General features: G+C 41.1%; 1 protein-coding gene across 1 annotated transcript; it reads right to left on the reverse strand.

The window, feature by feature from the left end:
* Positions 1-512: 512 nt before the first annotated feature.
* CAVIN2 (caveolae associated protein 2) lies at positions 513-13,050 on the reverse strand. The gene is made up of 2 exons (XM_017680021.3): positions 12,405-13,050; positions 513-2,910 (listed from the first exon to the last, which is right to left on the reverse strand). Exons 1-2 carry the CDS (start codon positions 12,885-12,887, stop codon positions 2,131-2,133), a joined length of 1,263 nt encoding a protein of 420 aa, XP_017535510.2. The 5' UTR covers positions 12,888-13,050; the 3' UTR covers positions 513-2,130.
* Positions 13,051-13,392: the final 342 nt, after the last annotated feature.

Consider the following 13,392-nt stretch of genomic DNA (forward strand, 5'->3'; position numbering starts at 1 on the left):
ACCTAAGCATTTTTGGAAAAGGAAATGTACAGTTTGTATTAGCTCTGGATTCCCCAACTCCTTGGCTTCGAGGAGTGACAGTAACTTCATGGCCGTCAAACAGATATGCTTAGGGCCCCGAGGGGAATTAAGTCTTCTACCAAGTGTGTGGCACTGACGAAGAAAGGCTTATCTGTGTGAATAAACTGAACATACAGTTCAATACATTCATGTTTGTAGGGCTATTTAAGGTATTATAAGGTCTGGTACAAACAATAAAAATACAGATGGAACTATCAAATTCATCAAGCTGCTACAATAAATTCAAATGCTTTCCAGAGCTGGCAAGGTGATGTCAAGAAAGTTAAACCTGAAGAATGAGGCTTGGATTTCTAAATAAGATTAGGGCAAAAAAAAAAAGCAGAGTTAATAGGGGAAATCAAGATTGAAACAATCAACATTACAGCTATGTTTGGAGAAGAGTTTACAAATCAATTCTTTCTGCTTGTTCTAAAACTGTTCTGCTCAAAAACTGATGTTGTATACCTTTTATTTTTTTGGTTTATTTAGTCTTCTTTAACACAGCCATTGTTAGTTCAACAATCTAATATTCGGGGTACAGAATAGCAAAATGAGGACATAGCTATATAGGTTATGACATCAGCACATTTGTTAATCTGATCCCTTTAATATGACAAAGCACAGTTTGCTAATACTGTCTTGGATTACCAATATTTGTAAGGTTACTTACAGTGAGTGGTACATAATAAAGCTAGGGAATTTGCTCCCTGGTACAACTGTCTTTCAACTATAATTTAACAGTGTTCTCTAAACATTAGCATTCTGTAATTAAAAATAGATAAAGCAATATTTTAGTATACTGTTATGCAGTAGTAAAAATTACCCTGTCTGAATACATGTGCACAAGTACATAAACACTAGCATGCTTTAAAAAGAATCATATTAATATACTGTGAAATTAATATATAAATAAAATATGCCCTGGAATGAAATTACCATTATGTATAAAAAGGAAAAAAAAGAATCCTTCCCTTCCCATACCTGTTGATTTTTCATCTTATAAATCTACATTACATCATCTGGAGGGTAAAAGTTATTTCAAATTTGGGAAACATTGCATCAAAGAATAGTATGATCCAACTTCTTACAAAAAGCAGTATATATTAATTATGTTAATTCCAATGTTAAAGAGACAACAAACTTTTGAACTTCCTTGGAGAAATATTTGTAATGTGTTTTATTTATTAAGAAAAAATGCAGCTTTAGCACAGCAAACTATGTTTTTCATATTATTTGAAGATATGAGGAAATAAAAATATTGTGAAGATACTCCAGGATATATGAAATTTTTAGTATTATTATTTAAGGAGTGGAATACTGGAGTTAGTATTATAATATTTTACTTTTAAATGCATAGATTTTTTCTTTGTCTTCATTCTCTTTGACATTCTTTGTTTCTTTTTTCTCTTATTTTCCAACTTCTCCTTCTTAGTTTTCTTTTTCTAATAGTCCTCACTTTTATACATATGTTACCTCACAGCTGAATATTATATTCTTTCTATTTTTCCTTCATTTTCAATAAAACGTTGGCTTCTATTGAGTGAACAGACCACTGAAATTTCTCTGCTACCTTTTAAAAAAAGTGTTGTCTTCTTAAAGTAGTTACATCTTTAGCTTAAATATATAGGAATACTATATATCACACACTTGAAGAAGAATAATTAGATTTATAGAGTTCTGTGGAAATTCAACATATTACTGGCACACTATGCTGCAAGCTTATGGAATGACAAATAAATGAATCACATTTCGTGACTGGTATCTTAAGTAGTCTCTGGTTTTTCTAAATGAAATTGTTCGGTGTTTCTCAACTGCTTCATTTCTTCTTCCAGGCGTCTTGGAGAATTTCTACAGAAATAGAACCCAGGAGCAAATCAGAAGTGGAGCGCCTGACAGGTTGCTTTCACAGTAAATCTTGGTTATGTGTGGGCTACTGTGTGTTAAATGGTTACTACGACAGGACAGTAACACAGAAGCAAGTGAGTAGTGCTGGAGGTGTGCAGCAGTTTTGTTTCTAGGCTCTAGTAGCCTCCTAACCAGAAATGCGGGCGGCCGCAGCAGACTGGGCGGTTAGGCGTTCTGGTCCACCTGGAGCACTGCTGGCGGCACGGGCTCCCCCGCCGCCCGCTCTGCCTCCTGGGAGGGTAGCCCGTCGCCTCCTTCGTAGCACACCTTCTGTGCCTGGTCCAGGGCCACTGTCTGCTCTTCTTCATCCTCCACAATGGTCAGGTCGATGTTGCTGTCCCTGCCCGAGTTACTCCCTCTGGAGGCTGCCCTCCCAGCATCCCCGTCCACCAGGGCGCCGGTGAGGGACTCCTCCGAAAGGCCCTCCGCGAGCGAGCTCTCCTCGTGCTCATTGGGCATCTGGTCACCCCCAGGCATGTCTTCAGACTGGGTCTCCTTTTCTGCAGGGCTTTCTCCTTCTTGGACTTTCCGTCGACCGAAAGTGAGGTGAGAGACCTTGAAGGGGGAGATTTTCCCCGAGGATGTTTTCTGGTTATTGGAAGTGAAAGATTTCTTAATCTTCTCTCTCCTCTCTGCAGATACGATCTTGGTCCCCAGCTTGTTCATCTTTTTCTCGATGTTCTGGCGAGAAAATGCTTTCTTGAGACTATCTACTTTCCGGAGGCTGGATCTTTTTATTTTCTCTGCTGTACTTTCGCCCGTCTTTTCCTCTGAACTGTCTTCCAGGGCCTCTTCCTCAGGGGGCAGCTCGTCATCCGAGGAGAGGTCCACCGTGTGCAGGGTTTCCTCCAGGGACTTGTTCTCGTCAGCGAGCCCCTCCTTGCCCTCCACGGCGCCGGGACCTGGCTCCTTCACAAACACGCTGGCAGGGATCTCGTTTTCTTCCTGAAAAGATGGACAATGTGTGTTTCATGTCAGTGACACATTCCACAAATAGTCCTAAACTGCTGTAATTTGCAGCCCATGTGTATTTGACATAGGGGGATGATGGAAACCAAACTTTTTTGGCTTCAGTTTTCTAGATTATGAAGAGTTAATTCTAAACTGGTCAAGTCATTCCCCCTAGGGTGGATAAGGCCAAGCCTGCCTCTTGGGAATATTAGGAGGACAGCTGGCAAGGGCTGTATCAGTGACAGGCAGGCAGGAAGTGGGCTATGGCTCTGATAGACCGGGATGCTAGCTTCCTTGATAAAGGAGCTAAAGTAAGTTACTGTTAGCCCAGAGGTCCTCTCTCTGCTCCCCTCCTTTGAGGTCAGATGCTCTATTCCTGCCAAAATCCCACTGAGAAGAGCCTGGAGGTCAAGTTGGAAGATAAAAATGGGGGCAGGGGAGAGAACTGGGAAGTTCTCCAGTATCAGAAACCATGTAAATCCTTGATAAGGTTCTCTCCCCAACTAGAAGTCTGAAGTAAAGATATGGTCAATTTATATCTATTCAAAAATATATATTAGTTTTTCTGGTGACATAATTTTAGAGTAAAAGAAACAAGGGCCAGCCTTACTGGGGGCACATTCGTGAAAACTTGCAGTTCAGGATATCCTTTGTGGGCATTTATAAGAGGAGGTGGCCTACTATGGCTGTTTTTAGAGTACAGCTTATGAAGGCTCTGTTGTTAACCAGCGTCCTTAGACAAGAATACTCCCGGTCCCCCACCTAGATGTAGGAGTGAGGAGAGAAGTTCAGGAACCTGTTCTCCCAGCCCTTCACTATTCCAAGCACTTCTCTTCCTCCAGCTTCTAGGCCCACAGACAGAGATCTGCCTGGCCCTGTGTCTCTGGGCACCCAACCTGAGCCTCGTCTCCCGGGTATGAGTGTGATGGTGCTTCAACATTGCTAAGTGGAGAGTGCTGGGTAGAAGTAAAATTTGAATTCAAACTTGGGTCACACAGCATAGGAATCCCTTTGATTTTTATATTTGCCTTTAAATATCAGAAAATGACAGCCAGCCAACAAGGTGCCTTCACACTTTTATTGAAAGCAAAGATACTATAGAAAAAATGTGTGACAGGAGGCCCGAGTGTGTCTTTGTTGTACTGCTAAGTGGCTGTGTGGCTTTCAGAAAATAACTGAATCTCCTTGGGTCTCAGTTTTGTCCAGATATGAACAAGAGGATTTGACCTAGATTAGCAGGTTTCAAACTGCTCTCCCAGGGCCCTAGGGTTCCATAGGAATGCTAAGATGGGCCAGACCCTAGAGCCCACTGCCATCCAGGCTTCAACCAGGTCCTCTGTGTTACCTGATCATATTGTGAACAGCCCTGTAAACTTTTGGTTTGAAAATTAATGGGTTTTAGTGAATTTAAGAGTCTATCTGGGGTCTAGACTTCAGCCCCAGTTCATGTTCAGGGTAAGAACTTCTCTTCTTGTTTTTCAATTTTGGTTGACTGAAAAGTCAATAAAATTGGGGTTATAATAAAAGACAAGCTCTCAGAGTGTGCCTGTATACTTTTTAACTTCCTGCTACAAAGACTAAGTGAATAAAGTTTTTCTATTGAGAAACTTATCTTTCTCCTTGATAAGCACTGAATGGTGGGTATAATTATGATACTCTGAAAAGATACAGCCCTGTGTTTCCCTCTTACACACACACTTATACCAGTATTTTCAATAAATTGTGTTGAAACAAAGGATAGAGTGTTGGGTAGAAGTACAAAGCAGAAAGTCTGGTTAAATAGAGTATTTGTTGGAGTAAAGAAATCACAGATTGTTTCCCAAAGCTCTCTTCATACCTTCCCATTCTGAATGTCATAGAAAGTGTCAAACACAGTATAAAAGACAAAGTAAAAAACTAAAAGGTGTATGGGATTTCCACGAGTCATTTATGACACAGACTTTTACAGAGAGCAGTTTTCCTGTGTTTTTAAGTCTCAACTTGTCTCTTTCATGACCGTGTACTCCCCATGAGGGAGAAATTTTGGTCTCTTGTTCACTGTTAGGCTCCAGTGACTAGCAGAGTTCACCACAGCTCAACGGTTGTTTGTTGAATGAGTGCATGTTGTGGGTCAGGTGGCTTTCTAAGAAACCCTGATGGCAGCTGGAATAGAAGCTGCCCTCTGTTGGGTAGTCTGAGGACTACAAAATAGTGGGATTAGCTCTGTGCCTAGAAGGAGGTTTGCAGACTGATGATGTCACTGGAAAATGAGGAAAACCTAAAGCCCAAGGGAAATAGCCATTTGCATTTTTAAGGAAGGATTTTAATCTCCGTGGGTGAGTATTACTGAAAGAGAGACAAACTGCAGACATAGCTGGGGCTCTGATACTTAGTCCAGAAGCAAAATTACTTCTGGGGCTTGACAAGTGGGTTGGGAGGGTTTGACAGGAGTTGTTACCAGGAAAGGAAGACGCTGGGGGCTCAGGGAGATGTCACCGAAAGTCTTCAGTGAAGCAGGCCGAAGTGCCTGTTATCTGATATCCTGATACCCTGACATTTTTCCTTTCTTCAACCTCAATGAAAGGTAGATGTATTAACTGTATTTCTTAAAGAATTAAATGAATAATATTGCATCTCATGAATGTATATTGTATTACTAAAAAGGCATAGTTACTGTCAAGTCTTGGACTCATTTGTCTCTCTCATCATGTGACCTTGGAGGGCAGTTGAGGGAAGGTGAGAAACCCAGCTGAACTCTTTCGTACAATGGCTGGGGAATTTATATACAGGTTTTCATGCCAACTGTGCAAATAAACCCAGTGGAAAGAGACATAATCCAGAATGAGTTGGATGTGGCTTTATACAAGTGAGCTCTGTCTTCTTGTCTGCTTTGCTTCTGCTGTCATTTTAATTACTCAAGCAGCATTTTGTGTTGCATCTACTGGACAGTGTTTATTTTGTGACTTTTTATGGAGTCTGTTCTGAAGGTAAACTCTTTCCTTTCACACAGGAACTTGTAAATTTCCAAGCACATGTGGGTCTTACCTTTCCGTAGTGTTTGTAGTATCAGTAGAAAATACTGACACTCTTCAAAATCTCTATTCCTCAGTAAAATTGTATGCATGGTGTTTGACTATGAAGTAACTGTGATGACGGCGGAAATTCAACTTCAACTTCAGACAGCAGAGCCTCTGTAACTGCAGCATCCCCCCTAGTGCCCCGTCTTCCTTATATACATGTCCTGACTCAGTCCTCTCACACACCCCTCCTGGAAACATTTGATCTATTTCCCGCCCACAGGTAAGGTGACACTTCTGCTTTTGGCCTCCTGTCATGACAGGTTTTGATCTGTTCTGTGATCTGCTTTCTCTGACAGATTCCAGTGTTGATGGCTCTTTCCAGGGGGAGGATCACGTAGATGTCCTCCATGCTGTCACTGCTTGCCTGTACTGGTTATGCACATATCTGCTTAAGGTGTGTGACTCCCTAACACGGCATTAAGCAGCCCCATGGGCTGAGTTGCTTCCCAGGGCAGTTCCACCAAGCAGAAGCCCTGAGGAGCAGCTGACTATTTGCCCAACAGATTTACTTTCAAAAAGGTACTCAGTCCCCACTGGGGCAGCTGCTCTTGGTTCTGACCTTTCACAAGGACTCCTAGGAGTTTCTCAAAGGAAGGGAGAATTAAACAGCGTACTTCAAACATATATGAATGATATGCTTGCAGCATAGAAGAGAAAAGGAATGGAAAGAACTCTTGAGAAGTGGCATTTGTCCTTGCACTTTCGCTTGTTTGCTATTTATATTAATTCTTGTGAACTGATAGTCCCAGTTGTGCTTGTTGATATCAACAGAGAAACTTACCAACATGATGGGCACTTCTTGAGATGGAGCTCGTGGAAGCACATCTTTGCACATATGTACACACTTTAAAAAGATGTACACACTTTAAAAGAGGAGACTCTATGCCCAGCAGTAGAGAAGGGTGGCTACAGTGAGTCATTTAAAAGCTTGAATAAGGAGAGAGAAGCCAGCAGATTGCTCTCCTGTCACTAACTTATCCCTGTTGTTAAAGGACAATAATAAAGGCTGTCATATTCCCACAGGGACCTGATGGCATCCTGGAGGAATATGAGGACCATAAATTTGTGTCTATGGAATGTTTTATTCAATAATCTCTAACTACTAGTTATTAAAATGGAACTATGCCCACCTGATATTCTGATTTATAGGTCTCTTTTACACATTGATGGTTTTCTCCTATTTGTGTTTCTGAGGTATAGATTGCCAAGTGGATAAAGCCATTGATTAGAACTGCACCCCCAAGGCAGCTGTCGCTGGAATCAGCAAGTCATAAGAATAAAATGCATTAGTTATAATCCCTGAGCAGTCTTTCACATTCTGGAGGATTTAAAAGTTTCATTATTTTTAAGTGTTATCAAGGGTTCAGTTCCTTTTTAAGATCACACTGGTTAGGTATTCTTTGTCACATACATACACACAAACACACACACAAAAAAAACAAAACCCAAATCGTACTGAATTATTTAAAACCTGGTACAGAAAACCCAAGAAATATGAACTTTGCCACAGTGGGATTATAGTGTTTGTTTTTACTCATTTCATAATTCAACTCAATAATTTCTATTCTTAATAAAATAAAACCTTGCTAGTCACTTTGTTTCTCAGAACCTCTGCTTCTTTGATATAAAATCATGTTAAACTAAGTGATTATTAAAGTGCTTTCTGACTCTACAATGTTTGATTATGTGATATTAGCCTAAATGCCATGAAAAACAATGAACAAATTGCAGAAGTGATCTCCTAGTACACTAATGTCAAACATATTTTGTTTCATGGAAGAATCACAACTATTGGACCTGAGCCACACTGGGGAACACTGTTCATTCATTTAATTCAAACAGATGTAGGTTACAAAACAATGGAAAGGGTAGCATTTACTCTGAAGGGCTGCATCTGAGAAAGCCTAGTTTTTTTAATGTATGAGAGAAAGGAATGATTCTTTTGAAGAAATATCAACAATAATCAGTAGTCACTTAAAATGCCTGAGGTAGCACTAACATTCAATAAGTATAAATAATAACAGTAAGAACTAGTATTTTGTTTATCTCATCAACTAAAAGGGCACTGGATAAGTTACACACCAAAACCAATATCCCATTATAGGAACATTTATCAATGTAATATAAACATCCTGACTTGTCATAAAGGTGCCTTTGATTATCTATATCCCCTTTTCTTCTAAGTCTGTACTAATTTAGCAGTTTTCAGAGCAGTGGATTTGGATGGAGAAAGCATAGTCTTTAAAAAAATTAATTTAAAAATTGTTCGAAGATGGTGCACTTTTAACACCTTTCTAAAATTCTGATCTCATCATAAAAACCCCAAATGATGAACACTGGATCACATTTATAAGATTGATTCTCCATGAACATATCCACAGCAAATACCTAACCTCTACTTTTTCATCCAATTTCATAATTTTATGTGGATGAAAGTGTAAGCTGTCTATGAGTACTCTTATTTTGTTCCCCTAATTTGAAATCATTCCTAAACTGCTTTTTCAAATAATCATTATTAGAATTTAAGAGGTCATCAGTGGATGCCACAACTTCAAGGCCAGTTACCTGTGAAATTCTAGTCTCTTTATTTAACAGAGAAAATATACTCTTAACGTAAATTCACTGATTTTCTGTTCAAGTTCTATTTTTAGTAAAAGCCATACCTATAGGCAAAGAGTTAGTCTTATTAGTCTTAAGTATTTGCTTTTGCATCAGCAACCCTTTGGAGTCTTATTTCATTTATACTGGGTCTTGTCGCAGTATTATGAATTCAAACATTGATCTTAAGGTATTATGAAAAAAATGTATAATGGAAAGCTGTTAAGTTTAGCATGGATTTTACAATTTATTTTATTGATCAAAGGGAGATGAATTTTCTTGTTTTAGATACTATTGGTTATAATTTAAGTAATTGCCAAGGCATGAGAGGCTTAACAGCTACAAAAATATTGTAAATTCAGCATAGATTTAAATAAACAGATGATGTATTTTAAATAGGACAAAGTTAGGAGTTTTTGAAATGCTAATGTATAAGTATCTAGTAGATAGTTGAAAGTTGGCTCTTTGTCTTGATCCTTTCAGTAGGGGTGTGTCTAGGGTAGTAATTATGCCAATGGATAAAATAATAACGTGTGCTAGAAAGGGGTCCAGTTCAGGGATTGAGAGAATAAGTATAACCAACCACCACCGCCACCACCTGCAGGTCCTGGAGCACACAGGGGGACTTTGCAAACTGGAAATGTAACTTTCCAAAGTCTGTAGTACTGAACATCCTCACGTCAGGTGACAGACTTTCTTTTCTTACTCTCTTCTTTTATTTTCACAGTTTTTTTTTGTCTTAAACTAGAAAACCAATAGACTTAGTAACAGAATGTCTAGCATAGGGTTCAAGTAGGCTGAAAGTGACAAATTACTTAAAAGATGTAGAGTGGTAACCGGGACATTATCGGTCCACCTCACTCTCTGCAGGTCTAGGGAACATTCATCCTCTGCTGTGCTGTGAAGACTGCTGCTACTAGAAGGGTCCTTTAGGGTCGGCCCTTGGGCAGAGTCCTTCACTTTCAGGGAATGGTGGGACACGATACTGATTTCAACATGGTAGTTGTACAGTGTTTGGCAGGGAGTGGGAGTGTTTGTGTAGCTGTTATTAAGTCCCAGCTAAAAGCATAAGCATAGCTGTTTTAAGATACTGGGTAGGGTGGGGTCAGTTTTTACTCAAGAGCTGTATTTACAACCAAGCAGGAGTATAGCCTCCTCTCCAGGCAAATGCATCTTAGACCCACCCAGGAAGAGCTTCATTCCTTGAGTTCTTACACCGTATCGATTACTAGCCATTTTAAATATATCATTCGATTTATTCCTCACCCTATGAGAGAGATATGAGAAAGGAGACATCACATTGGAATTAATTAAATTAAATGTGAAGTCAAAAACTAGCTTCACCACTGGCTTAGTAAGTAACTTTGGAAAAGCTATAAACCTCTCTGTGTCTCAGCATCCTTATCTGTAAACTGGGGGCAAATGAGATGATGCCCCGAAAGATGCTTAGCACAATGTGCAGGGCTCAGGCACAGCTCAGACACTGTTTGCACAAGATCACAAAACTGACAATATAGTTGATCACACAGTGAAACTAGGATTTGAACCAGCGTATGTATGACCAATACATATTCTCTCAATTCCTGAACTGGACCCCTCTCTAACATGCATTATTTTATCCATTGGCATAATTACTACCCTAGATACCCCTACTGAAAGATCCAGAGAAAGATAACCTTTCAACTACGGGACTACATTTCTATTTTTTTTCAAAATTATCATCTTGCAAAGCTTCGAGAGTTGAGATTCCTAATATCCTTTAGGCTAATAAATAACCTTACATGGCATAAGAAAGGTCCAGGTCCTTTCTTGCCTCCTAAACCGCTCTTTTAAAAAAAAAAAGGTGTCCTTGGAAGCTGCTTGCTAAGAGGCTCAGAATGGAGCCTGAACTCATTGCTTTGGAATTGCTTAGCTTCTGCTGAGCACCCCTGTTTTAACTTTTACTCTTGACGTGGAGAATTCCTACCACTTCTGGCTGCAATTTCACACCTGTCAATCCAGTGTGACAAAACAGAAGACCATAGCAGGGTTTCAATAGTAAAATATGTCTTTAAATTCCCCAACAGTTGTTTTTTAAATGTCAGATTTACAATTCTCTTGAATTTTTAGTCAGATATCTTCTCCATCCCTCTCCCCAACCTCTATGGAGCATCCATGGCAAAACAAAACAAAACAATTTATCAGATTTGATAAATTGTGATTTTCCTCTACCAATAAATACTTTTTTCCTCTTTAACTGAGTGATAGGACAAGAGATAATCTCTCTGATTCATACTGGAGGAAGGGACATTTCCTTTGGTAACTCAGATTTAAAGAGGCCTTTACATGTTTGGTTTTGTTTGGAGATCAGTATTTAATTTAGAAATGACTTGAGAACTAAGATTTCTAATATCTTTCAGGCTAATAAAGTAAGGATCTTATATGGCTTAAGAAGGGCACAGTTACCACATCTCTTCGCAGTTCATCTGGCGCATGAAAAGCTATTCCATTTGCATTACAAGTTAAAAAATTTCCGGGCTGCAAAAGCCTGCAAGGTATAGGAGGACATCAGCTGCCTGAAGCTTTACAACATCAAGTGTAATTTGGAGAGGACAAAAAAGCAGCAGGATGAGTCTTTCCTTTTATGGGGGGAAGGAGGCTTAGGTTCTAACTTGGCAGAGCTGATTCATTTAGAAACAGAAGCGTCCCTCGGTTTAAATTCCAGTGTCTAAATCTCTCTTGGGAGATGAAGGCTCTTCTTGTATGCCTTTCACAATCAAACAGTTGGTTATAGCCTCTCCCCTCCATGGCTTTGAAATCCTCTCCTATTCACATGGTCACAACAAGACAGCCCTGGGGCAGGGATAGCAATTGCTTCCTGGGCTCTGCATTGGCTGGATTCCACTGGGCGGAAGGGCTTCCAGAATTAGGCAGGACTGCCCTGGGATTCACAAATACCCACCACTTGGCGGAACAACAGCCCCACGCAATCTCCCTGTCCCCAGATAGCCTCTTGCTACATTAATTGCATCATTGATGCATTAAAAAAGTTAAGTGGCCTTTTTATTCTAAGGCAACCATTTGAAGGAGAAAATATTCAAGACTAGCCTTTGTACCTATAACTGATAACACTGCTTTTATTTTTACTTTACAGTGGTGGTCTCTGAGCAAGGAGAAGCATATCTTGTGCATTTGTTAAGAGTTATGCTCTGAATTTTTAGTGCATCATTTGCTAGAAAAGAACTTAACAAGAATCGCTTTAGCCAGAAGAGTATTGAAAGGAATCGGCTAGTTCAACTCTTATGGAATCCGTTTTCAATACTTGGTTAGTCCCTAAAACACTGGTAGTCTTTGGACAAAGGGAAATCTTAAAGTAGTTATGAGTTTGACTTTTTAATTAAAAAAATAATAAAAAACTCACATGATTACTGCATTTCCATGAGGAGTTAATAAACAGCCACTGAATTAATTTGCCCTGTCAGCTAACAGCTGCAGGCAGAGCCCCAAGTTCATAACGCAAAGAGACAAATAAATATGACTTCAGTGTATGCAACTGCTCACCTTCCCAACCTGTATGGAGTGTGTACAGGTGTTCCCTGACAAACGACCTCAGCCTACTAACCCCGTGGCACCTGCCTTGGGTTTAGGCTGCAAGTGACCTGGAAAATTCCCACTCCTGAGTGCAGATTTCACATACACTCCCCCACTGGAGGCTGACAGAACAATGCCTTGTGTGTGTGATCCCTGACAGGCAGGACAGATGTACAAATGGCGGTGAGAGCCAGGCCAACTGAGATCATGCATGCTGATGCATCCCAGTTGGTGACAGGTGGAGGAGCAGGGACCACTGACCTGGAAGATGAGCACTTTGAAATGGTTGCGTCTTAGGAGCTGGGCGTGGTTGTTCTCCAGCTGCTTGACCTGCGCACACTGCCTCTCCATGCGGTCCTTGACCGCCCGAGTGTGAGCGCTGACCTTGCGGGTCTTCTCCAGCAGTTTGCTCACCGTGTTGCTGGTGGAGGCCTGGTACTTGGAGAGCTTGGTGAGGTCATTCTGGATGCCCTTCACCGAGCCCTCTAGGCTGATCTGCCGCTGCTCCATCGTGTTCTGGTTCTCCTGCACAGCATCCAGCATGTTCACCAGCTTGTCCAGGAGTGTGAGCACCGTGACGGCGTTCACCTGTGAGTTGTCCTGGATGGCCTCCCCCGTGCTCCTCGGGTTCAGGCTAGGGCTTGGAGTAGAGGAGGGCACTGGGCTGGGGCTGGCTGGCTTCTCCTGCCACACCTCAGAACCCTGGAGCTGGAACTTTTCAGCTTGTGCCGTGCCCTCCCCCATGGCTGAACAGGTGGGAAAGTTCTTCTGGCTCTGGTGAGAAGGACAGCAGTGAGGGGTGCAGAGTGAGGACAGCTAGTATGAGCTCAGAGCACTGCGCTCCAGGACTGGCAGAGGTTCAGACAGGCAACAACTGGCTACACTGATCAGGAAAACTGCATTCCAGCTGCTCTTAAAAGCCCTACTCCACCCAGTGGGAGGAGAAGGTTACAGAACAGAGAACCACTCAGGGTTCAGAGGCCTGCCCACACTTCCTAACCATGATCTCCTCAGCATAGGGCACTTTCCTGCAGGTTTAGCTTTTCTTTCGTACTCCCCTTCCCTTTTAAAAATAAGTTCAATGCCATGTTTCAATCATGACTTCATCTAGAGGCAGAGAAAAACATGCTAATTTGGCTCAGCTCCAGAGCCTACACTTAGCTAAAGCTAGTAAACTTTTCTCTAGCTGCTATACTACAGATACAACAGAGCGCCTGTTTTTTTCCTGCCGTCCCCCCACCCCCCATAC

This window comes from Manis javanica, chromosome 12 (assembly GCF_040802235.1).
Source record: "Manis javanica isolate MJ-LG chromosome 12, MJ_LKY, whole genome shotgun sequence".
Classification (NCBI taxonomy): domain Eukaryota; kingdom Metazoa; phylum Chordata; class Mammalia; order Pholidota; family Manidae; genus Manis; species Manis javanica.

Excerpts from the sequence above, each read along its gene's own strand:
- CAVIN2 (XM_017680021.3), bottom strand. The coding sequence starts at position 12,887 with ATGGGGGAGGGCACGGCACAAGCTGAAAAGTTCCAGCTCCAGGGTTCT. Across the intron at positions 2,911-12,404 it reads TCAAAGTGCTCATCTTCCAG|GAAGAAAACGAGATCCCTGC; the intron begins GTCAGTGGTCCC and ends CCATCTTTTCAG.